The 25,493-nt window shown below is 42.2% G+C and overlaps 1 protein-coding gene across 1 annotated transcript; it reads right to left on the bottom strand.

Moving 5' to 3' along the window:
- Nucleotides 1-11,471: 11,471 nt before the first annotated feature.
- Nucleotides 11,472-24,825, bottom strand: LOC145450249 (solute carrier family 4 member 11-like). The gene is made up of 24 exons (XM_080328759.1): nucleotides 24,091-24,825; nucleotides 23,750-23,904; nucleotides 23,471-23,666; nucleotides 22,938-23,161; nucleotides 21,950-21,999; nucleotides 21,780-21,879; nucleotides 20,502-20,624; nucleotides 20,088-20,178; nucleotides 19,183-19,306; nucleotides 18,184-18,390; nucleotides 17,614-17,698; nucleotides 17,429-17,551; nucleotides 16,880-16,993; nucleotides 16,685-16,817; nucleotides 16,547-16,620; nucleotides 16,170-16,232; nucleotides 15,341-15,470; nucleotides 15,171-15,277; nucleotides 14,195-14,363; nucleotides 13,959-14,135; nucleotides 13,780-13,891; nucleotides 13,624-13,704; nucleotides 11,941-12,110; nucleotides 11,472-11,876 (listed from the first exon to the last, which is right to left on the bottom strand). The coding sequence occupies exons 2-24, from the start codon at nucleotides 23,790-23,792 to the stop codon at nucleotides 11,816-11,818; spliced, it is 2,757 nt and encodes a 918-aa protein (XP_080184885.1). The 5' UTR covers nucleotides 23,793-23,904; nucleotides 24,091-24,825; the 3' UTR covers nucleotides 11,472-11,815.
- Between the last annotated feature and the right edge of the window lie 668 nt (nucleotides 24,826-25,493).

The raw sequence follows: 25,493 nt of genomic DNA, 5'->3' as shown, positions 1-25,493 counted from the left end.
GCGCCTCACTCAAATGGGTGATACGTGGGATTTGACGTATTGGTAACACATAGGTCACAGATCATCATCATCATCATTGGTTTATTAGCAATTTTATCAGTTCAATACACCACAAAAAATGCGATACAATGAAAAGAAAGGAAGATGTCGAAGCGACTAGGAGTTGTCTATGTAATCGGACACCCACCTTGGCCTAGGCCAGTGGTTCTCAACCGGGGGTCCGCGGACCCCTAGGGGTCCGCGAAGCAATTTCAGGGGGTCCGCGAGACCTCTAAATTTTTAAAATGGTTGATAACCTAATTTTTATTTTTTATTTTGAGAAAGCATGAGGCAGTTTCGCACCACAACTGCTAAAACCTCATGACTCATATCATCATAATAATCGTCTGACATGAGATATCGTAGTGTGGAAATTCATTTCCATCGCCAATTTTCCAATAACCTGCTGATACAAACATATTGCTGTTTAGCGACGTTTTGTTGGGGTTTGTGGTAAAAATAAAAATATGGAGATAGTAACGTCAATCAGGGTGACTTCGTAATGTCGGCGAAACCTTCTCGATTTAAAGTTGCCAGTCTCATCAAATTAGTGAACAGTCGTTTGAAATAATAATTTACGAAGTATTTCCCTAATTTTCCCAATGCAGGGATTGAAATCTCGCCACGAAATCCATTTGATCCTGTAATACACATAACCACTATTTGAATAGCTTCTTGGAGGTACAGAAATTCAATATACAATTAAATAGTATATTCATATTGAAATGAACCCGAATATTTACGGCTGACACTCGTCATAAATCGGACAATGATATACCTACTCTTAAAGCTTGGCTATCAGATTTGGCGCATTCTTATTGCGGATGCCCTATCGACAAGGCTGGTTTTTGATGAACAATGAGTGTTTCGTTGCTGTCAAAGCATTACGCTCCAACCCTGAAATTCATATCACCAGTTATATTGGTACGCAGCCTTGTCGTGTTAATGTTCAATAGTTCATGGTCGAAAATGCTTGCTCGAACAGAACAAGTCGTTTCATTACAGTCATTCTCAGGTTGGAAAACTTGGATCCATTCTTTGGCGCATAAAATTTGTCTATATACTTTAAGATTAGGATTTCACTTTGACGGTAGAAACTCTCTGCGGGCCGATCAAAATGCCGTCGCGGGCCCATCCGACCCGCGGTGCGTATGTTGCCAGTCCCTGCGCTAGATGCTGGGCGTGATATGTTCATAAAATATATGTTTCTTCATTTTGGTGCCATAAATGTTGCAATCACACCAAACGTATAGTCGGAAGCGTTATGCGTTAATATTGCATTAGCCTCCATCTATATTTGCGGAAATGATTTTCGGAACTCCTCGTTCATATCAAAACGAAGACGTGGATTTTCAAGACACGACCACTTACTTCAAGAAATACAGCAGCAAAATTAGCTTTGAAATATTCAAAGTCTACCAATTTATACATAAATAGTATATGTTATTTTCAAGAAAAATCAATATTTTGTTGTTTATCACAAGCCTACAATTCATATTTGCACAAAACAGATGAAGGTTGCACCATAATACAGCTAAAATTGAACTAAAACTGGAGGGGGTCCGCGAGGGTCCGTGACGGTCAAAAGGGGTCCGCGAAGCCAAAAAGGTTGAGAACCACTGGCCTAGGCGATGTAAAGAGGAGGCATGCACACTGAATGAAAGTAAAGAAGATAGTATAGAAAAGGAAGCGACAAGAAATAGGGCGGCATGTCATGGGAAGCGAGATCGATAGGTCAGTCGTGCTATGGTCCGGTAATCTTGAGGATGGACTGTATATTGTTAACAGGGATTAATACGACAATATTAGGTCTATTTCTCTATATTTATTTAAGAAACTATACTATCATAATTGAAGGAATAGATGATGCACATCAAAACAGCGCTGATTAGTTGGTGGTTTATTTGCATTATTGATCCGTCTGGATATCTTCTGCTTGTTTAGTTACGTTATTGCACCCTTTCTACATGCCTTGGAAAAGTGTAGGAGACGGTTGCATTGAATGCCGCCGAATGTCATATAGTGGGTGAGTGTACTTGCAAACATTTTATATTGCTAGCAAGGATTATTTGCGAAACATCTTATCAATTACTGTTCGCGAATGCTCGCGATGAATCAGAAATTGCATTTATAGATCCACATGAAGCTGAGGTTTGAGATCGACATTTCATTGACTTGCTCGGGCGATGCTATACTAGTTGCTGATTATGCAGACTAAGGATGGTGTGAACGTGAGGTTCACGTTCGCGTTCTGTGTGTGAACCTCAGAAATTTAGAGGTTCAGGTTCACAAACGAACCTTGGTAGGTTCTGCACTGGGAACCTTTTTCATACATCACAATTTTCACTTCATTATAACATCTTTGATGGTAATCTATTGCATTTCAACTGCGGGCCATTCTATGCATGGCGCTGGCAGCATAAAAACCATCAACACTAAACGAGCTTGCTTTGTTACAAAATTTTGCATATCCAGCTTTCCGTTTGTGAATATTTAATGACCATCTGCTGTGAGCTTGACCCACAATCACACAACATCAAGAGCGAAATACACTACATGCAGGTAGTCAGCGAATGATGCTTATTTAACCAATCAATGAAATTGATATCGTTGTCTGATGTAAAAATGTAGCAGGCGCACGGATTCAATCTTGATTTCATATCTTTATTATATATATGTTTATGCTATATGTTTTCAAACGCAAAATCAAGACCGTTTTATTCACACGAGCGTTCGAACTAGAGTAGTGTTCATTCCGCCCTACAACTATGCACTTCGTCTTTTATACATATCGTTTACTTTTATATTTTATTGCCTTTTATGTACAGCGCCCTAGTGTAGTAATGACATATTGTTATATTCGGCGCTCTATAAATTATTATATTATTATCATTATTATTAGTATATCATAAAAACCAAATCCGTGCAATTGAGGTGTTGGCTACTGCTGTATAACTATTAAATGGGGTGATATCGGTAGCAAGTATAAAAAACCGGTTTTACACTCTGCTCAATATCACCGTAGCAATACTCAGAATACATTGTCCGTCTGGCCTAGACCGTTACGGTGTAGGCTCATATTCCCTTGAAAGTCATCGTCTAAATTGTTGACAAAGTCATGGAAAATATTGGTTTCATGGGATCATTATATCATTTGGTTGCCCCAGTTGATACATTTGGCGACGTTTAAAACGTCAATATGTATAGGCCTACTTCAGCACTGTGGCATTATGTGGCCTGAGTCTTCGTTAAGGCATCATGCACATTAATATAGGCTAGCACTTCATTGAAATGCAGGGTTGAAATTAACAATATGACGTCACGTGACGTCAGGAGGTTCACGTTCGCATTCACACAGAACCTTTCAAAAACGTTCGCGTTCACACGAACCTGAACCTTTCAGAGGTTCACACCAACCCTAAGCAGACGTTCTAAACTTACTACATGTAGGGACTGGCATGTTTTATTCATATACAGAAATTGTCACGTAATATATTTATATGCGCAGGATTCGAATTTCGAGTCACTTTGATACCGTCCCACGTTGTCAGTGATTAATCGGATGAATTTCTTTGGGAATAACTTGAAACACGATAGTGCTCCACAGTGCGCACGCCCTGTCGGCGCCTATAATCGTGTGTATTTTCGTGCATAATTTGCCTTATAATATATTGCTATAAGTAGGAATGGAATAAATCTCAAGTAACGTTTATAAATGCCGTCCAACGATGCCAGTCGTTAAGCGGATGGATTTCCCGAGAATAACTTGAAACGCGATGATGCCGCGCACTCCTTGGTCGACGTGTATGATCGTGTGCATTTCTATGTATAATTGGCTAATAAGCATATCACTCACAGAAAATCTCAATTTCCAGAAATATCTTCATCGACAATGAATTGATTCCTCCGTACACATACACAACCGTGATGTACACTTTCTGACAATACACTATTAAGTAGTATATTCATATTGAAATAAACTAGAAGACTAACTTGGTAACTATATAGTAGAGAATTCAAATTAATTTGTATATCAACTGTCGTGTCACCAAATATGAGATCACAGCATAAAAATTAGAATGAGCAAGACGAACAGATACCTTACTCCCAATGCATAAATTTTAGATTATACATGAACTCCTGTTGTCGGATTTTGAGAAAGTTCGAGTCCAAGGAACACGAATGCAAAAATGAAAGACCTCTCCGGACAACGCGAAATCTGTTGTCTTGATAATTCTTTTGCACAAGCATAATTATCCTTTAAACCAGAGGTCACAGACGCGGTGCCCGCGGGCGCCAGTTGCACGTTAGGACCAGAGGTGGTCAAAGTAGTCAAGAAAGCTACTCAAGTAGAAGTAGAAGTAGCGACGAAAAATATACTCAAGTACGAGTAGAAGTACTTCTTCCATGAAGTATAATTGACTGACTTTAAAAGTACTCAACTAAGTAAGTAGTTCTGAAGACGATCCTAATTCGTTCACATGGATTATAAAAAGGTACAAATTGAACTATGGAAAAGGTGACGAGCTTGATTCATATTGATGCATACCAGCAGGTATCCAATTTTCGATAGCATAAGCATTCGTCCACATCATGGGATGAAAATGATAGTATTGATATGGAAATGCGATACTAATCCTCTGTTTACTCAAACAGCACGTTTTAGAAAATATCATGGTATTGCGCACTCCCCCATGTGATAAGGCCTGTAGTTTAGTCGAAGATCAATACGGAGATGTTGTGTTGGAGGCGGTGTAAACAGTTTGTGCGATTAGTAAACGTTAATAAAAAATATGTTTGACCGTAAAAATGCTATATTATGTAGCTTTATTTCTGGAAATTGAAGACATTACTACACTTGTTTTATACTTCAAGATGTACGTTATCCAGTCAAAAGAACTGATATTAATTAGAAATCAAAATATATGGTACTGGGAATTCATAATGAAATATAAATGTAAAAACGGAACATGTATTTAATGTCTATAGTCCAGAAAGTTTCGGAGGTTGGTGTGCAAAAACAGCTCTAAAACTAAAAAATAGTCAGAGTCAACATTTCCATATTAGGACACGCCATGGACAGCTAGATTACGGTATGATGAGTAAATGCTAGATTCCGAAACATCAGTTTCAAACGCTATAATAAGCCATATATACTGTGACGAAATATTTAATATGGCGAAGGGCGACAATGCGGTGTGAACGGAGCCACGCCAACCCGCTACCTAAATTATATTCACCGATAACTTCGTGAAATCATACTGGATACTCCGCGTTCACTGCGCGCGAAGCGCGACGAAAATTCTGGCCTTAACTCAGCTTTTATGAAAATAAATGTCGATACTCCGTGAAAACAGCTCCGAAATTTCTCAGGCTTTCTTCCTGATTGGAAGATTAAACTACTTCTACTTGACAAACTGAAAGTAGCGAAAAGTAAGTAAGTAGATCACAAAATATTATGAAGTAGTAGTAGAAGTAGTGAAATTCAGGTCTACTTGAGTAAGTACCGGGAGTAGAGGAAAACTACTTGAGTACTTCGAAAAAGTAGAACTACTTCGTTACTGAACACCTCTGGTTAGGACCAGATTGGCCGCTTGGTGACGGTAGCAAATATTCAAATAAGAGCTTAGCAGGTCGACGTGGAAAAGGGTTCCACGGGGACAGCAGTAGAACCCGGGTCGGTAGACCCTAATAGACATGCGAACGCCATTTTAGATCGGTAGCGTTGCTCTTTTTCGCCTTCGCGATATCGAAAGGAAATCTAGTTAATATTCCGAGCCTCAACGCGGAGATTGGCGCTTCGGCACTCAGTGCGGCTGAACGCAACTGAGTATAAGGAGACGCTGGCTTTAGTCCCGGAGAGTTATCTTTTCTTGATGAGGAGCGGAAAACCTGTCCGATGCTCTGAATGTCTATCTAAGTATTGCAGTTATCAAAGTAGACAAGAAAGCTACTCACGTAGAAGTAGAAGTAGTGACGCTAAAATCTACTCAAGTATGAGTGGCAGTAGCGACGCTAAAATCAACTCAAGTAAGTAGGTAAGTAAGTAAGTAACCAAGTAAGAACGTAAGTAAGTAAGTGAGTAAGTAAATAGTAAGTAAGTAAGTAAGTAAGTAAGTAAGTAGGTAAGTAAGTAAGTAAGTAAGTAAGTAAGTAAGTAAGTAAGTAAGTAAGTAAGTAAGTAAGTAAGTAAGTAAGTAAGTAAGTAAGTAAGTAAGTAAGTAAGTAAGTAAGTAAGTAAGTAAGTAAGTAAGTAAGTAAGTAAGTAAGTAAGTAAGTAAGTAAGTAAGTAAGTAAGTAAGTAAGTAAGTAAGTAAGTAAGTAAGTAAGTAAGTAAGTAAGTAAGTAAGTAAGTAAGTAAGTAAGTAAGTAAGTAAGTAAGTAAGCAGGTAAGCAGGCAAGCAGGCAAGCAGGCAAGCGAGCAAGCGAGCAAGCGAGCAAGCGAGCAAGCGAGCAAGCAAGCAAGCAAGCAAGCAAGCAAGCAAGCAAGCAAGCAAGCAAGCAAGCAAGTAAGTAAGTAGTTGTGAGAAGTGGTCATGAATACGATTGTTGTCGGGTTGTAAAAACGTGGAAGGTGAGCCTCGTGGACGGTGCAGAGAGCTGGGTTCGTGCTGCTGCTTACCAAGAGGTCCGAGGTTTCCACACATAGGAATTCGACCGCATCATGGGATTCAAATGATACTTTTGCTTTGGAATAGCGGTTCTTAACTTTTGTTCACCCCAGCGCTCCATTTCAGATAATGTCATGGAATGGTGCCCTCGATTTCAAAATATCATAAGGGCCGTATTTGAGGCGAAAAGCAATACGGAGCCGTATCAGACACTGCATTAACTATTAGCTCGGTTATTGTAGGCTAACGAAAAATATGGTAGCTCCCAAATATGACATTTACATTTAAATGTAATTCGGAAAGAAAGAGACAACAGTGCATTTAGTTTTGAATTTCCACGTGCATGTGCTTCGGACGAAAGAACTCAGACTAATTAGAAGATCTGCCTGCAACGAAACCGTACCTAAAGAGAAACACAACTACAATTTTTAAAGGGAGAATATATTTGATGTATTTTGTCCAGACACATTCCATGGTGAGAGAGAGAGAGAGAGAGAGAGAGAGAGAGAGAGAGAGAGAGCGAGAGAGAGAGAGAGAGAGAGAGAGAGAGCGAGAGAGATATTTCGTCAACCGATGACGGCAAAATGAAAGTATCAATATGCAACAAGGAAACAGTGCTTCGATATCGATATTGACTGGTAATACTGGTGATATAATCATAATGATCTTCGAGTCAACTGGTCCCAGAGTAAATGGTTATTCGAAGAAAATAACGTCACAAACTAACAACTGCAGAGAATAATGTCATAAACTGACAACTGAACAGGATAACAAAATATGTCGTGCAAAATGCAATATTCATGGAGCAGCAATATCAAGACAAGATATGGAAGATATCACAGTTACACAGAATCAATGTATCGATGTACACAAGGAGCAAATAAATGGGTTGCAGATTTGTATATTCAGAGTGGACAGTGTTCAGGTGCGACTACTATTTACTCAAAAGATAATCCAACATCCCTGCCTTGAATGAACGATAATTTGAGCCTTTTAAAGGTGCTGGAATCTCTTTATTCCATACATCAATCCCTGCTCGTTTGAATGGAGGTAAACCTCTGTCAGAGTGGGACATGAATAAGTTGGCGTTCGTGACATACCGTGTGCTATGACTATGAACATCATTGCAATATTGAAAATAGTGTTGCAGATAGACCGGGGCTTGCAGCTGATTAATTTTATACATTACTGTGGCCAGTTCAAAGATATAGATATCGCTAATTTTAAAGATACGCAAATTTTTGTAATATGTATCAAGTCGACGTTAGAGTGGTATTCAGGCAATTTCTCTTACAGCTTTGTTTTGAATCACCTGCAGCTGGTTCAGTAGGGTTTTGGTATCAGATCCCCAAACTATAATACTATACTGTAGGTGGGAATGAATGATAAAAAATAAAGAGTGCGAAGAAAAGGTTTTGGAACTATTTGGTTAAGCTTCCATAGTGCACCAATATTAGGCTTACCATATTTTGGAAGTGTAAAAAGAGGACACTTTTTCAGAAATTTCAGACATGCAAAACTGGAGAAGAATTCTTAAAAACCGGTAAATTTTTCCCACTTCGTGATCGGTTGACTAAAAAAAAAAAAAAAAAAAGGTCATCACTTCCGCTCAGAGCTCAAAATAACGTTTTTCTCTCTACATTGCCAGGTGGATGAATAAAAAAAAAAGGTCTTCTTTTCGCTCAGAGCTTAAATCACCACTTTTCCCTCCGAAATACCCGCCGGAGCTTCACTTCTGCGCCAATTTACGGCATATCACTCGCGATTTCCTCTAAATCTGACCTAAATTTTCAAAAAAGAGGACAAAATCTCAAAAAAGAGGACAAAAGGGCGTCCTCCGAGGACACTTTCAAAAAAGTCAAAAAAGAGGACAAATCCTCTTAAAAGAGGACGTATGGTAAGCCTAACCAATATTACTTAAAACTTTTGCCCATACATTCGTAATATGCTCTTGCCATGTCAGACGGTGGTGAGACGGTCAGACGGTGGTTGACGCTTAACGGCCGAACGTTGAAAAGTACACACCACTTTTCCATACTTGAACACGCCCTGTGCGACTAGAATGGTAGATTACGATAAGATAGTTAGAGGCCAGTTAACGATGCGATAGTTGCAAACATTTTTCTGATAGTAATGAAACATTTCATATAGGCAATAATGCAGTACCTAAATTATATTGGCCGATACTACGTGAAAACATACTTGACACTTCATATCTATTTCGCATAAAGCACGACGAAAATTATAGACTTCCCTTAAATTTTGTTATAGTTTTTAAATTATTGTTGGTACTCAGCGAAAACAATTTTTGAATTCCATTGTCTCGGTCTCTTTCTCTCTCGCCCTCATTGGAAGAATATAATACTTCTACCTTACCAACCGTAAATAGCGACAAGTAAGTAATTAAATCACAAAATATCTCGAAGCAGAAGTAGAAGTAGGGAAAATTTGATTTACCTCATGAGTAAGTACTGGAAGTAGAGGAAAACTACATAAGTACGTTGAAAAAGTAGAAGTACTTCGTTAGCAACCATCTCTGCTAAGTAAATAAATTCAACCAAGCACTGATGAGAGTAACTGGTAGCCCTTCGTATTGTACCCAAAGTAGCCTATAGCTCTTGGTTTCAAAAAGGTTGCTGTTGTTGTTGTATAAGTTTAATATTGGTGCTCGACTTCTAATGGTCTTTTGCACCAGATCTATGATGAGAGTATCAGGTGTCCCTTATGTCTTTATAACTCTCGACCGGTTAGTAGGGCATATTCTATCAGAGTGCCCATGGTAAGAGGATTGACCAGTAATGTTTCCAAGCGGAAGGGAACGGTGTCTCTAATTTGGTCCCGCAGATACTGTCGAGGGCCTTCATACTTGGTGCAGGGAATGACGTAATGCTCAGCGGTTTCAGGTACGCCACAGCTTTCGCACTGTCCAGTATCGTGAATCCCTAATCTATGCAGATGAGAGTTCAGTTTGCAATGACCGGTTTGCAGACAGATAAGTATAGCGTAGGCTCTTCTTGGCAATGATAGCACCGGGGCATGGAAACTCGTGGTTCCGAACAGATTTGGGTAAAAGGAATTTTCCGCCTTGCTGAAAAACTCTGATTTCCATTTGGACTCGCAATGCTCTTGAATGAGGGACTTGCATTCCCTCGCTGTAATCTCAATGGTGCTGCTGTGGTTATGCTCGGATGCCGCTTGCTTTGCCAGCTTGTCAACGGTCTCGTTACCGCTGATCCCCTTGTGACTTGGGACCCATATTAAGGTGACTGAGATAGCATAGGTGGATAATGCACCACATCTTGCGGCAATTTCCCGAATTATATCGTTTTCTGTGTGGCTATTTTCGATGGCCACCAAGGCACTAAGACTGTCCGAGAGAATAAGCAGATCGGCCGATTGTGGGCACTGCTCGACTGCCCCAAAAGGTTGGTGACCCCGGATATGAATGTTTGCCAATGACGGAGTTAATAGCCGTCGCCTGTTCCAATCCAAGCTTCAGGGGATATTAATCAAGGAAGACGTTTTTCCTATAGCCAGATGTGCGCATTTCTTTAAATAGTGGGACATGCTGTTTCATGTGGTCCTGCGAACGTTGTGTCGTTTTTCGCGCGTGACACACTTATAGTGACACACTTATAGTCACCGACTGCATTACTTGAAGAGCTTATTGGAGGTAGAGAACTTCAAGATAGCCTACAATTGAATATACTTTTCAATTGTAGACTACATTACATTTTTGAAATGCAGGAAGAACGTCCTTGCGTGTTACAGGGAGTATAGTTGTACGGGCGGTAAAATCACGTTGGTACATCGCTGTATCGCAACTCTTCCGGCGACAGAAACCAATTGTTTTTCAGAAATTATGGAAATAGGACGAATACACAGTAGATGGAAATATATTTCTGTTTTTTCCTTCAATAGGCCCTGTTAACTGTAGCTCGCTTGTTCACAGTTCAGGTACCGTTATCATGTAAGATTGTGCGGATGTTGCCAAGCTCCGAATTCAGTTTGTAACGAGTACAGATCATCCATGCACGATGGTGCCTATGAGACTGATCTTCCTGCGTATTGGGCAAAATTCCAACGTGAATGTTGGTTTTCTGAAGATAGAGGTTTGTTGGTGTCTCGCCTTTCGATCAAAGCAAATCGCGTTTTTTGTCAATTGTAAATGACAGGGATAAGTAAGTGGAGCGATTGGATCAATTCTTCACATGAAGTGGTCATTTCCCAAACGAGGGCATCGCGGGATTGATATCACACCAGACATTGTATTAGGATGTGTGGAATATGTATTCAAACGGAAGCAAACAAACAACACATACTTTCTCAGGCATTGTATGCACGTGCACGTTTCCCGAATGGTGACATCGCGTAAATCATACAATACCACGCATTGTACTTGGGCAAACACGGAAAGGTCATTTTCGTCAGCACATTCAACAAGTTCAAGTGATATATAACTACCTGCACCGACGACAATATCGAGGATCCCAATTGTTCCATATCATGTATAATTCTAGTGCAAGTCTTCCGAAGGTTCATGCATCATATTTGACGAATTCAAACATACTGACAAGAGAATGACAAATGTCTGTACACCAAGCTTGGCTCTCGTAGCATTTTCAGGAAAACCAGAAATTATATTAGAATTAAAATTAGAAACAGAAGCATTCCGCAAACTATACTATCGTCTTTCCGCTATAATTGGTAAAATGAACACCTAGAATTACCTATAATCGCCCAAGTCTGCTCACAGCAAATAGCGTACCTAATCGTGGCAAGTCTAACAACCAGTGGCACGTTCAGACAGTCAAAACGAACTCGTGCAGCAATGTGTTATTTTATTAAAGACAAGGTAAAAGTATATACCGCAACAAAGGTAGTCGTTAAGCTTACAGATCCTGCAGCCGTAAACCACACCGCCCGCCATTATTAGTAGCCCTGCTCTAGTCATTGATCATTTAAAACAGTAAATCAAGAAGCTGTTAGATAACAAATAAAACAACACCGTCGCATGTTCAGCAAGTAATAAAACAAAACTGCCACGTGTACACAAGGCGCGAGTCGAAAAGTCAGATTTCATCAAGGTATCGACAGTCGGCACGGCGGTGCATTCCAATACACTGACGCTGTATTCGACGCGTCCTCTATGTACTGCGCTCGCATCAATGCGAATCCAATATTGCCAAGTACCTCGGCTCGATTAGTTTGGTCAGAATCTTGTGCCTGGAAACAACGACAAGGGTCCGTTAGAGTTGTTTCGAGCGTTTCAGTATTGTCTAAAGCCCACCTGACAGGCAAAAGGAGCAGAATCAAAACCGGAAATATCATCTTTAGATAGTACCACGGAGCCAGACCGAAGAAGGCAACGATCCCGAGTTGAAGGAGTTGGCACATTGTGAACATGTGGAGCTTACGTTGCGGAACTTTGCGTACGTAGTGGTTGGGCGGGTACGAACTCTGTTCGATGAAGACAGCGCGTTTCAAATACAGACATTAACTGTCGATCACTTCGAGAACAGCTGCCCACGCAATTTAGCAGATACTATTTGTTCTTGATCCTAGCCAGTAAGGACACAAGGTTTAACACGAGAATGAAAAAGCCTAAATCTTAAAGGGGCAATGCACTCTAAAAACGATGTGGTATCAAATGGAAGGACAAAACGAAAAAATAATTTTGGCCGCAGCCGTTTTCATCAGAACACCACCGTGATGGAGCCGCAATTTACTGAAATATCCACAAGAACTTCACGCTCCAGCAGTCACGCGGAGATCGAGATTTATATAATTGTCAGCCGGTGTTATGAAGGAAATATGTCGTACACGCCAATGTGGGTTAGATCCTTAGACACCGCGTTCAACGGAAGATGTTCAGTCAGGGGATTCATGTCAAAATCGGGCCTAGTGTATTCTATTTCTGTCGTGTACGACATATCTCCTTCGTAACATCGGCTGACAACCACATAAAGTTCGATCTCTGCGTGACTGCTGGAGCGTGAAGTTCTTGTGGAAATGTCAACAAATTGCAGCTCCATCACGGTGGCGTTCTTAAGAAAACGGCTGCGGCCTATTTTTTATTTTTTATTTATTTTGCCCTTCAATTTGAGACCAAATCATTTTTAGAGTGCGGTGCCCCGTTAAGCAATAGACAGGCGATTACGTACTCGCACAGCATTATATCATAAGGCGAGGGAGAGTCTACGTCACGGGTGGCCAACCTTTTCAGTCAAAGGGCCACATTCGATTGACGAACTATTGCACGGCCCACTAGCCGCGCGAGGCGCGACTTTTTTGATGTTTATAGGTCAATAATATTGTCACTTGACTATATTGCGGGTTTGCTGTATATCGCTGGGCTCAGTTTGCGAGGACTGGGCTATTCGGCGCCTGGACATATCGATAACGAAAGCTTCGACCAACATGCGTCAATGATTTTGTGCCTAGGTTTCAGAGTCGACGGTCCTTCTGCGAGCACCAAGGCAAGGTCGCATATGTTGAACGTCACTTTGTCTCGTAATCGCGAATATAGTTAGACTCAATCTGATACATTAAGAGTTCTTTCATTTTCACAAAGGGGCAACAATATTAAAAGCAAGAAATCGAGTGACAACATGATGCGCGAAGCGTGTAGAAAATTTTTACTTTTGAAAAAGCTATTGCAAATTATTCTGCTTTATAGTAGTGTACGAAGATCTACCAATATGTGACTGGCTCATGGATCGGCCAATGCTTCGGAACTTATATTTTAGTCATCACATCTCAAGTATTGCGGCGAGACTAATCAAGTTCACAATCTGTGCAATCCATTTTTGAGCATAATAGAAATTTCGGAAATTACCTTGCGGGCAACTCAAAACCTTCTCGCGGGCCACGGGTTGGCCGGCCCTGGTCTATGTTAATGTTGAATCAACGATGACAACTTCAGATATGAATAGTACAATAAAGTATTCGACTATAGCAGTATGATGCTCACCCCTTCTGTAAAGAACAACAGCATTCTGTCGAACAGCTGATTCCCCGCGAAGGACGTGATGCCGAGATACAGAAAAAGTCCCTGCGCCGAAATCGATCGCGTTTATTGCGCGGTCGTTAATCCGCGATTATCGCCCTAACGCTAATAGCAAATTACCTGAAGTACCGCCACCGGAATCAATTGCAACACGTTACCGATCAATAGAGACAGGCCGATCAGGACGTGAGAGACGATGGTGGTCAGTCGAGTCTCTCGCACTTTTACGATACTGTAATATGAGATTGTGCCATTAGCCAGCGTTTGTTTACGGCCATTTATCGAACGGAAATACAGACTCATCGTGGACGGTGCCTAGCGTCGTAACGTGCTGTTCGACATCAGCCAGAGCCCGCACGTGCAGCGGCGAATGCGGCAATGCAGCGTGTATCCACGGTAGATTGAATATCGACAGTACCCCGTTGATAATAGCGATAAGCACGAGGTCCCAATGATACGCGGTACCTTTTTGCAGTCTGAAAGCGGTAGCAAAATTCAATTTCCGCGCTAAAGGCGACTCCTGAAATTAGCATACTTGTTAGCGGGGTTGTTGACTAGCGACGCCGACACGTTCTGATCTACGAAAAACAGACAGCTCAAACTGGCTCCTAAACCGGCCGCGACCAGTATTGCGGTTGGTGTTAGCGCGGAGAACGGCGCCAATTCCAGTTTCACGTCGGCCGCGTCATATTTGAACTCCGTCACTGAAACACAACGTCCAGGCGTTGGTTTAAAACCGATGCTGAACCAGAAAATAAAAATCGCTAACAATCCCAATAGGAAAAATCAATATATTTATCAATCGAGAAAAATGACTTTATTTTATAAACCGAAAAAACACCGTTATTTTTTAAAACAAAAATGAATATAGGAAAAACTACAAAACTACCTCAATCGTTCGAAAACATTACGCTATTATGTGAGCGACAAAAATTAAGCTATGTTCTAAACCAGTGGTTCCCAACGTGGGCGATATCGCCCCCCGTGGGGCGATTTGGCGGCCTAGGGGGGCGAAAATGACGAAGGGGGCGATAGGGGGGCGAAAATGGACAAATGGGGGCGACAGGGGGCGAAAATAGCGAAGGGCGCGATGACGCGTTAAAACGGCCATCTTGGAGTCAATTCGGAGATTCGGAGAAATGACCTTTTTTTTTAGTCAACCCGCCGATGACTACAGATTGTATACCGATTTTTCGGTTCACAAAATCTGGGGGGCGATGATCGGCCTTGAGCTTGAAAAGGGGGCGATGAGTCGAAAAAGTTTGGGAACCACTGTTCTAAACAAAAAATACACATATAGAAAAATTCAAAGTGGACAAAATACGTCATTTCATAAAATGAAAAAATCACGGTTTTTTCTAAAACAAAGAATGTGCAATTGTCCTCCTATACTGCATTTACGGAAAAGTACAAACTATCCTAACCGCAAATATTACGCTATGTTCTAAACAGAAAATAGCACGCATAATGAAAAATGGCGAAACATCCCCACCGAAAACTACACGACTCACGGTCGATATCTCGGAAAGCCCAGGATCCCACAAGCCCAAACGCAACGACTGCGATCGGCAGGGCGTAGTCCGCCAGAATTTCGCGTTTCGTAGCCGAAAGGAACTGCCTGCAAAGGTAAGGGCAGTAAGTCACGGACTTGCATCTACGTTTACTCGAGAGCTCGTCTTACGATTGCTCGAATTGCAGTATCATCAATCCCAGAGACAGCGTGCCGAACATGAGCAGTAAGAACAATATGAAGTTTTCGGGACGCAAACAATACGAAATAGTGTCGCCGGTCCCGAAGCAGTCCTGCGTGGCTGTGGGAAATCAATCGGGATACTTGCTGATGAGGCGGGAAAAGTAACCCAAGGCACGAATCAATGCCAAAAGCTTCTCAGCGCTCAACGATATTGAGAAGACCTTGATGGTACAGACGATGAACAGAGTTGAAGAATACTCAAATAACTACACAACCTGCTATGTTACCATACTAGGAATGATAGAAATTCTTGACAAAATTCATCAAGAGTCGTTCAAATATAGTTGCATGCGACCCTACCCTTCCCGTTTGGCTCGAGGTAACTTACGCAAAGTATATTCACTTGGATGTTCAAAATGGTCCCTAAGTAGGTAGACCTGGGAAGGGTTGCATAAGTTAACATTATGGCTCTGAAGAGCGCTGTCAAGAATTTTTGATATCGTGGTATGGGGACATTGTAGTCTGTATCGTTGTTTGAGCATTCTTAACCTCTGTTCTTCAGAAGTACATATAGGCGGCAAGTCCGTCCCATCAAGCTACTACATTGCGAGCACACGGGTACGTTCGTCTTCGTACCGCCTAATTTTACAGAGAGAATGTTTACTACAATTCTTCGCGTCTTACATCTTCGAATCATAGACCCGATTGATCCGTATATACAGCGAGGCCGAAACGCCATCACTGCAATACGATGCGGCGCTGATATCCATTACGCGACAGCAACATAGCAATTACGAGATCAGGACATTGAACATACCCGGAATTTGGCTCAAGTTGCTTCCGTTCGCGGGCGTAGCGAAATTGTAGTTCAATTCGTGATCTAAACACAAACGACGAAGTGCTGTATGTCCAACTCTGCAGCAATAACTTGAATTAACAGTTTGTGCTTCGCAATCGAATGAATAGGCATAGTGAACTTATCCTATCCTCGACTTGTGTTTAGTAGGCAAAAGTCGAGAAACAAAGACCGACACGGCCACAATTAAGCCAGCTGTAGAAGGTTTTGCTATTGCAGCACAAGTACGCCCGACATTATCGATAAGATATCTGGCGCATGCCAAGATAAATTCTGCACGCGCTCAGCATTTCAATATAGGCCACCGCTACAGTATATAATCGGTAAGACGTGCTTACTCCCGATGGTTGATGATACTGCGTCCGCGATGAAAGCCAGAGCGATGAAAAAGGCAAATATTTCCTCCGTGGATCTTAAGAGAGGGCATGAAAAATCGTAAATTAGCAGGCCACCTGAGATGTCACAAGCGAGACTACCTCGTGGAATATTTCATCAGCTTGCTGGCGTGCAAACAGCCTTGGAGTATCAGAAACACGGAATTCCAAACGCCGACCATTGCGTACATTGCGAAGAATGGAACTTCCAGCGGTTGGCTTATCGAGTAAATCACTAAACGGAAGATACGGCATTGCATGCATGATGTAAATAATCTAATCGCTACTTCGACTCACCTTTAACGTACAGAGCTAACGGCGCCGTAGTCAGTAACACGAGCAGAGGCTGGCCACTAAACATACCGAACACAATCCCGCCGAATGTCTGCGCCATAATGCACGACACGACTCCTGAAAACGACTCCGTAATTTGAAATCTTGCCGCGTCATGTCTCCGCGTGCCCGGAAATTTCGGACCAACCGTCCATGTATGCCGCTTCATGGGCGAATGCGGTCAGTAATGAAATACTTCTACTGAAACTACTTTTGAATTTTGTGTGTTTGTCAAGTGAAAAGTAGTTTTGTCACGCCACCTGGAAGAAGTTTATACATCTCTATCACAACTGATTCTAAAAATTTAGGACTCCACTACTTTGACCACCTCTATTCATTAGACCTGCGACTTCTCCCAAAGATAGTTTAGCGAAAGAGTCAACAGAACTATTTTGATTTTACAACCAAGATTACGATTGCTTTGTATATACGGGCGAACGAGACCATAAACCGTGGTCCATAATCTCATACTATACGCGATATATCACTGCAGAAGTACGATTCGACACTAACCCATTCTTCCATCGGTTATCTTTTCGTAGACAGTACCGAAAGCGATGTCGGGCAGGATGCACGCGAAGTACAAGAAGAATATGGTCGAGATCACCTTGCGCAAAGTGTTCTTTCCGACGACGCCTGTATCAGCAAATCACTTATCGCAAACGCGATCAGAATTTACAGAAAAATGCAGATCTCACCGTCCACGTAATCAGACCAGTAGAACGGAATACGCCGTTGTAGATCTTGAACCACGCCGCGGCCGAATTGCCAGAAAGGGAATTCCTAAAGAACGCAAATAAAATACTGTTGCAAACGGAAGGCGTAGCTAACCTAGACCTAGGAAGCCCAAAGCCTATCCGCATCAAACTCGCGACAATTGTCGACGACGAAATCTTAACTCGTGACGTCACAACCATGAATTACGCCGGCATTGTAACACTGTGAAATGCGACTGTCAATGTAAAACTAAGTAGTTATAGTTACGAGTGAGCATTCATATAATTCCGTAAATTGACTACAGATTCCATGGTGAGCAATGAACATAGTAAAATCACAGTACTTCGAATATGGGTGCTACTTTGGAAATATATCGGGATGAAATCGGGATCAATGACCGACTAATCAATGTATAATTAGTTTCGCTCGGACTCAAATTCAGCTGTATTATCAGCACGGTGGCCTATAACTTATAGTTATTACAAGATAATGTTACGTCACGGTTTCAGGATAACATTGTTCGGTAGCGAGAGAAAGTTAAATGTCAGTACCATGTCTTCGATCAGTTCGTCGTCCGCTTCCGTGAAGTTGTCCGACACGGACTGTCTGGTCTCGCGCAAAAAGCTCTCGCACTGCTCCTTGAACACCCGTTTGAACTCTTCCTCGGTGGAAGCGTCAGCCAGGCATTTTCGGAAGTAAATGTTGTTCATGAGCGACGAGAAGGTTCTGCCGACCTCCACCGCGTTTTTCGTGAATTTCTGAGACGCAAAACGGATTCATTTACGTTCCAAAGTCCAACCCGGCCCGAAGATAACTCATCGACGATTAGTCGAGATAATCGAATGTTGTAATTGTCGACAAAATAGGCTACTTAGGAATAATTTGACTTGTAGTATGACACGATTCAGCTAAGCTCAAGTGGGCTAAGACAAGGGACGAAAATACTGAAAACATTAAGATATGCATATCCTTTGCACATGAATATGTTGACAAAGCAATTCAATAACATTGTGCTGAGTTTCACACATACTACAATGGCTATATATATATATATATATATATGGTCATTGCATTGACATCTGAAGTGCTTATGGAAAAGATTGCACAATGTACACTAAACCCATCCCCTACATCTATAGTATGCAGCGGTACAGTGGGAAGATCATAATTACGATACCGTCACACGGTGCACAACAGTAATAACACAAACAAACACGGCAAATACCAGGCTTCTGGACAGAATAATTTATTATGGACATAATTAGATGGCAGTCGATTTTATCCGGGACCTCTCAACGCGACCTTTCATCGTTATACATACCGTCCATACGCCCCGACAAATTGCAGGCTAACCGGACCGTGCGTTTATGCGTTCAGTGTGAAAATGTTTGTCAAAGCGGTGCATGTGTCTGATGGACCTGTCTCTTCGTAGAATGCGCCGGTTAATCCATCACTTCGATCGTGATATGATGACATAGTTCAAAGTTTTCTCGTTCCCATCGAACACTTTTACCATCGGGAAAAGCAGTCGAGCACAGATCAAGTCTCACCTCTTTTTTCGGCGCTACGATCGCGATCACGAAAGAGATCTCCTCGCATTTGTTCCCGAGATTCAACGGATGCCTAAGGCGCGCGATCGCGACGTGGCTTCTCTTCAGTTGCGGCAGCACGCACCTGCAACGCCAAGACGAGTTTATCCCGCGTTCATCAATACAACTCAACGCCTGTCGTCTATTAGGAATTGCTTTTCCGAGCGCGTTCAAGGTTACGAAGGTCGGCGCGGACAGACGAAGTCGACCCCTGTCGATAAGGACAGCCGAGGGAAGTTACGTAACACGGCTTTACGTATGAAAATTGATGATGCCGGCCTTTCAAATATAATTAAAAGTAATGTGACTTTGACAAAGGTGATTCGCGGCAATGAGTTTCCACATTCCGCTGCACACGCAAAGATGCGACACCGTAGGCGATCGGAAAGCGTCGGAAGTGCAGCCGCGCGTTCAACTTGACTTGCACGTATAGATTTGATTTGCGTTACAGTCTGTTGGACACGAAACGGGCATATTTTCGGTGACAACCAATGGGGGAGATACCGTATACTTTATAGTGCAGCGCGGTAACGATGTAACCAGCACTCAGCATACAAACGCTTTTACCATCTGATGCGTAGTTACCTGAATGTCCCAATCAGCGGCAATTTACACCAGCTTATTATTAGCGGTGATAGATTTTCGGCATTCGACCTTTCATGTGAGAACGATTACACTATATTTTCGGGCATGCGTGTTGTGGGTGCGTATGCGTAATACGTTTAATCCGACGCGTTGGATAAAATCATACGGCAGGGACGGCACAGATGTTACGATTTTCACACGGTCGCAGTTGATGTAATGTACAGCTCTTTCCGCAGATTCAGGCGGTCATTTACTGACATCGGAAGAAAACTCGTACGTACAACGTTGTAATCCAGGTTTCCTCGTAAATGGTACCGTCCGGTACGTATTTCACGCCTTGAATAGTCTCTCTCAACTGGTCGACGGACGCCACTGTTAATAGAAGCGCATTATTATATCTCACATTAAGTTACAATACGCTCTTAGTGTGGCATAGTCAGATTTTCATAACCTGCCACGGCCTCGCCGGAATTTTTACACACATCAATAAAGAAGTTCTCGAGGTATAGGACTTGCAAACGTGATGGTGATGGCTTCAGCATTAACGCCCACCTCCCGTCATCACGAAACTTGAATTCGGAATATCCACTATACAGTGAGCAAATTTAATTTCAGATGAGCGATGAATAGGGACAATAATATCAATTAGGTAGGCTCTGACGTGCAATACAAGACAGCAAAGGATTCCTACTCACACGAATCGTTTCCAGGCTGCACGTTAGTGAAGAACGCCTTTCCCGCGCGCCCCGTTATTTTCTCATCAATCTCAAGATCTTTCTGAAGCTTCTCCATCAACTTCTCAATGATAACCTCCAGACCTAACGAGCAGGGTAATGTGTAACATAGATCCGCCATGTAGCATAAAGCGCCAAGTTCGAATACTTCATTTCGCGAAACAACAGATTCGTTGTTTCAAGACGAGTTCTATAGTTCCAATCAACGAATAAGACATCAACTAAGCATTCTAGTTCCAATCAACGAATAAGACATCAACTAAGCAGACGTGTACGAAGCATCACTCTATCATGCATTACTGTATCGCCTAAATGAAGGTGGAGAGGCGGAGATATGAAATTGAAGCGCATGCGCCTAAGCCAATTGTTTGTACGCACGTCAAGAGCATATAATAATTGCCTGGTATCGTAATCGTAATTTGTCAGGTTTCAAATGCCAGCGCACTCTCGTTTCGCGACACTACACATTTTCGGCGTAGATATCAGGACGCAAATAAGCTGTGGCGAATTAAAGAGAAGTCTCGAGAAAGCGACGAAATCTGGACAGAATTTGCATCTACAAAATAACGCAAGCTGTTGCAGATAGGAACAGTCAAGCGCACTATGCAAGCGATAAACGCACGTGTGGTGAAAACCATGATATCCGAATGTCTACCGCGTTCTACTATACAAGGCTACAACCTCGTGTTGATGCATAACTTACTGTGATAAATTTTATTGCCATCTGTGTAAAGTAATTAGAAGCCGGGTTATACGATCGCGTGATTTGCAACCACATCCCAACGGTTAGCGGATTCGTTGGTACCAGTCCAGAATCGAAATTGGCTTGAATACGAAATAAGGTTATAATATTGGTATGAATGCGTCTTCTTAACCAAATCTCGGCATGATTCTACTCATGGGCGTGTGTTTTATACACCAAGACCAATGTATTGAGATTTGGGAATATACTGTTGAAGCAAATCCTATATAACATACAATTCTAGATTAGAGGAAATCCGAAACCTCACGTACGCTACTTGCCGCGTATTTCCATGTATTTTGTAGTAGTTGATACGTCATGCCATTAGTCGTATGCTATAGTAATGCGATAAGTAGGTGGGAATTCATTACGTCAGTGCAACGTCAATCAATCATTTAATAGCCAAAATATATTTAACGATTATTTCACGTATTATTAGTGACAACAGGCTTAGTTAGTTTCGTTACAGACAGAGCGGTAAGCCACAGTGACATTACTTGTATCTTGTATATCCATCAGGACCACAGGCTGCACCAAAAATTTGGCCAAATCTTTGTGCGCTCGGATCTCTTCGCCGAAGTCTTTGAGCGGCAAATTCTGTAACAATGCCGTATTAGATGGTGTGGGTGAAGGCTCGGAATGATCGAGCACGCCGCGGGCGAATTACTTTTCTGATTTTCAAGATGAGTTCGCGATGTGCTTCCTCTTCGTCGTAATCTGAAACGGGAAGTCCTGGCTATAACAACGCAGTTGTGTGCGGTGCGTCGTGAACGGCTGATAAATGGATATTCCAGCATCAGACACGAAGTCGGGAATATGGCAACGGCTGCCGACTACCCGTTCCATATATCCTTTTGCACATTTTCACATTGTTCAAGATTTCATGTTTACAAATGTGAGCGAGTTGATGCTGACGGTTAACGATATTGCAAGTACACTGGCGATTTTGAAATGACAACCAAGCTATTTCCGTTGACACAGAAGCTGTTAACTAAAGTAACGCAATTTCTAATTGCTACAGGATACCAGCGCGGTCGGTTTTCAACGAAAATGCAATCCAGGATGCATGCACGAATAAGTCGCTTTGCAATGACCTTTCTCGTATAATAGAAATTGTCAACAGTGGTATAAATGTCATGAGTCGATGAAGAATTTCAGGCCAGTAACTTTCCGAAGATATTAAGAATCAAAATATCGTTAACACCACGAAAACACGTTGAGCCTCGGGCAATTATGTCGGTGATGGAAAATCTGTTGTTCGCACATAACTGATATAGGGCCCTACCTCGATGATCGTGTGATCTACTAAAACCATTACACGGTTATCGTTAATCCGGCTTGACAATAATAACATAGCCACTTAATGCGGCGAGTCGAACAAATGTACGCGACAGCAGTCATGATATCTGAGAGGTTAAGGTTAAACAATCACTCGCAACGAACTCGGTTTGACTTTACAAATTAGAAATAGTGCAAGATGTTAGTCACGTATGGCGCGGACGATGCAGCAGGAGTTCAGCGATGACATCACGATCACGTGCTTTTAACGCTAGGAGCTGTTTCGATGATTCTTTGTTTTAGAATAACTCCTAGATGCCATTCTCCGCACATATTTTATCAGCAACGCGATTACAGAAGTACATCACAAAACCAACCCAAACTCCAAGCCGACGCTCTGCGCGGCAGCGGATGGGCCTTCTTCGGATTTACGTCCCGCCTGTAGTTGTTGTTAGCGCCGCTTTTGTTGTGGTGATTTTTGTGAGTCACAATCACGGGATCAGTGTTGCTGGGGTCCATAGAGACTCCGCCGTTTTCGTCGTCCAATTCCGCCACGATATCGGAAAAAGCATCCACGCTTTGCTCGCTCATGTTACGATGCCTGGAGACAATTGCCGCAATCATTTTGCGCCGCTATTTGGCCAATACGCAACGAGTTGTATTAGAAGCAGGGATATAAGCGAATTCTTTGAAAATACGTTAGCGACACTATTGAAGCCCGGATTGTGACGAAAGAATGCATGCGTGTAAATTTCGAGAATAATAACAAATCCGACTGCAGAGATAATGCCGCCGTCTGTTGCATGAACGGAGCGCTAACCCGCGCACGATAACAACCGAAAATATGATGATGCGCGCAACTAAATGCCAAAATCGATTACAAATGCTGATAAATCGATTTGTCACCGACCTGTCCCGTGCTCTCTGACCGTTGTATGCTTGAAAACTTGTTCCGCCGTCGTAGGTTGGCGGTGGGGTAGAGATGGCATCCTCGTTGGCTATTGTGACAGGCCCGTCACGGCCGAACACGGTAGTCACATTCGTTTCTTCGCCATTATCAACGGGCGGCTCTTCGAAACATTCGTTTATGTATGTCAAATTCTTGTCTGAGAAAGCAAGTCCGAAGTTTTAGACTTCACCGTCGCACAGCAAGTTGCGCAAGGTTGAACTGACACAATAGAGCGCTTACCACCATCGTTAGAAGATCCGCCTCCTTTACTCTGGTCTGCCATTTGAATTCGTCGATTTTCTTAGGTCAAATCTACGGTGTGGTACTTCTTTTTGCGGACTTTAAACGTAGACGTTGTTTTGAAACACTCCAAGTCTCGGTGCCACGGCATAAACCTTAACGTTTTGGAAATATGCACTCTATGAGTCAGCTGTAGCGACCATTCTTCGGTACACTGACGTAAAATTGGGCTCGGAATTAATTCCCTACACAAATCGGGTCGCGCGACGACTCGGTCAGATTGATTTTGTACGAACCGACCAAGCACCATCACAAATATATTTCGAAATGTGACAACTTACCTTAGGATAATGACTCGTTAGAATGTTCCGAGTTGATAATGTTTCAACTCGGAATCAATTGGATAAAAAACTTCCCAATCGTCAGCTTCAATAACAACCAGGTAACGTACTCGATGATCTGATACGCTACAGCTAAAATATCTGAGTTTTAAACTGTGAAAGGAGAGAGTCTTTTTTCCGCTTGTTTCTTGTTTGTCTAATGTTAATCGCGCTACTGATCATCCCAATGGTACGTGCAATATGCAACACACTTCTACATTACGCCAACGACATGACTGATTGTGACAAAACAATTACATGATCGATGGAAACGCGAATTGTAGCGTTCCACCTGCGTTAAGAACGACGATGACAAATTTTGATACCTCCATACACGATATCACGATATTTTCAGGAGTATGTCGGCAGACCGATGAAAGAAATGACGCTTTTCTATTCTAAACCGAGCATATAACACCTATCGTCAACTTTGTCAACAACATCCAAACAGTTGCAGAGCTACTACCGGATTGGAGATCTCCGCCTGACTAAAACGCCAGGCAACTCATACATGAAGTCATCGTGACTTAGTCGCAACTTAGCGCAACACCTCTGTCCAGTGCACTACGCAGGTACTCAATGCCGTTACATTTCTATCCTGGTCGATTTATAAGCTCCGACCTCTTCTCCATGCCAACAAAACACTGGCGAGCATTAGGATATTGAAGTAGTATTGAAAGCTATCGTTAAAACGACCCTACAGTTGAGGCAAACATAACTTCGTCGACACGATCGATCAACTGACTCACACTTCAAAACAATGCGATAATCACCACAGCTTATGAAGTTCAGCATATACCACACTGCAACCACAGAATAATATTCACTGCGCAGATGCTCAGACATGTACAGAGCGGAATACCTAGCGAACGTCAGTATTTGTGAAGTCTACGGTGCATTACCGTAACTGAATCACCGCGCTTGGCGAGCGCTGTCGCTGCGAAATGGCAACCTACGCAATCGAAACAATGACAGCAGCATCTCGTCTAACACGCAAGTCATTATCATCACAGCCTGTCATGCAGATGAGGTCTAGTTAATTGTTATATGCGAAGTCAAATTACTTCACTTACAATTACCTACCATAATTTACGAGTTACAGCGATAAAGGCGGCGCAGAAGTTAGAGTTTTGTTGCCAATAAAGACGACATGATTTCGTCATAACGTCAATACCGCCACTATATCAGTATCACATGCCAGCAGCCTGCCTTTGCTAATCTGCTGCCATTCAAGACATATCATTGCTACTGTGGCATAAAACGAACCTTCAACGCAACTGTTTCGCGACACTGTGATGCTAAAACAATGGCATTACACATTATATCAACTCAACAATACAGCATACAAAAAGAAGCCCTCTGTA

Source organism: Botryllus schlosseri, chromosome 11, assembly GCF_051294905.1.
Source record: "Botryllus schlosseri isolate E-star chromosome 11, Bs_hap1, whole genome shotgun sequence".
Lineage (NCBI taxonomy): Eukaryota > Metazoa > Chordata > Ascidiacea > Stolidobranchia > Styelidae > Botryllus > Botryllus schlosseri.
This window is presented reverse-complemented; position numbering and strand designations above follow the sequence as displayed.

Excerpts from the sequence above, each read along its gene's own strand:
- LOC145450249 (XM_080328759.1), bottom strand. The coding sequence starts at position 23,792 with ATGGCAGACCAGAGTAAAGGAGGCGGATCTTCTAACGATGGTG. Across the intron at positions 17,552-17,613 it reads CTGGTCTGATTACGTGGACG|GCGTCGTCGGAAAGAACACT; the intron begins GTGAGATCTGCA and ends TTGCTGATACAG. Across the intron at positions 15,471-16,169 it reads CAACTTGAGCCAAATTCCGG|CCACGCAGGACTGCTTCGGG; the intron begins GTATGTTCAATG and ends GATTTCCCACAG.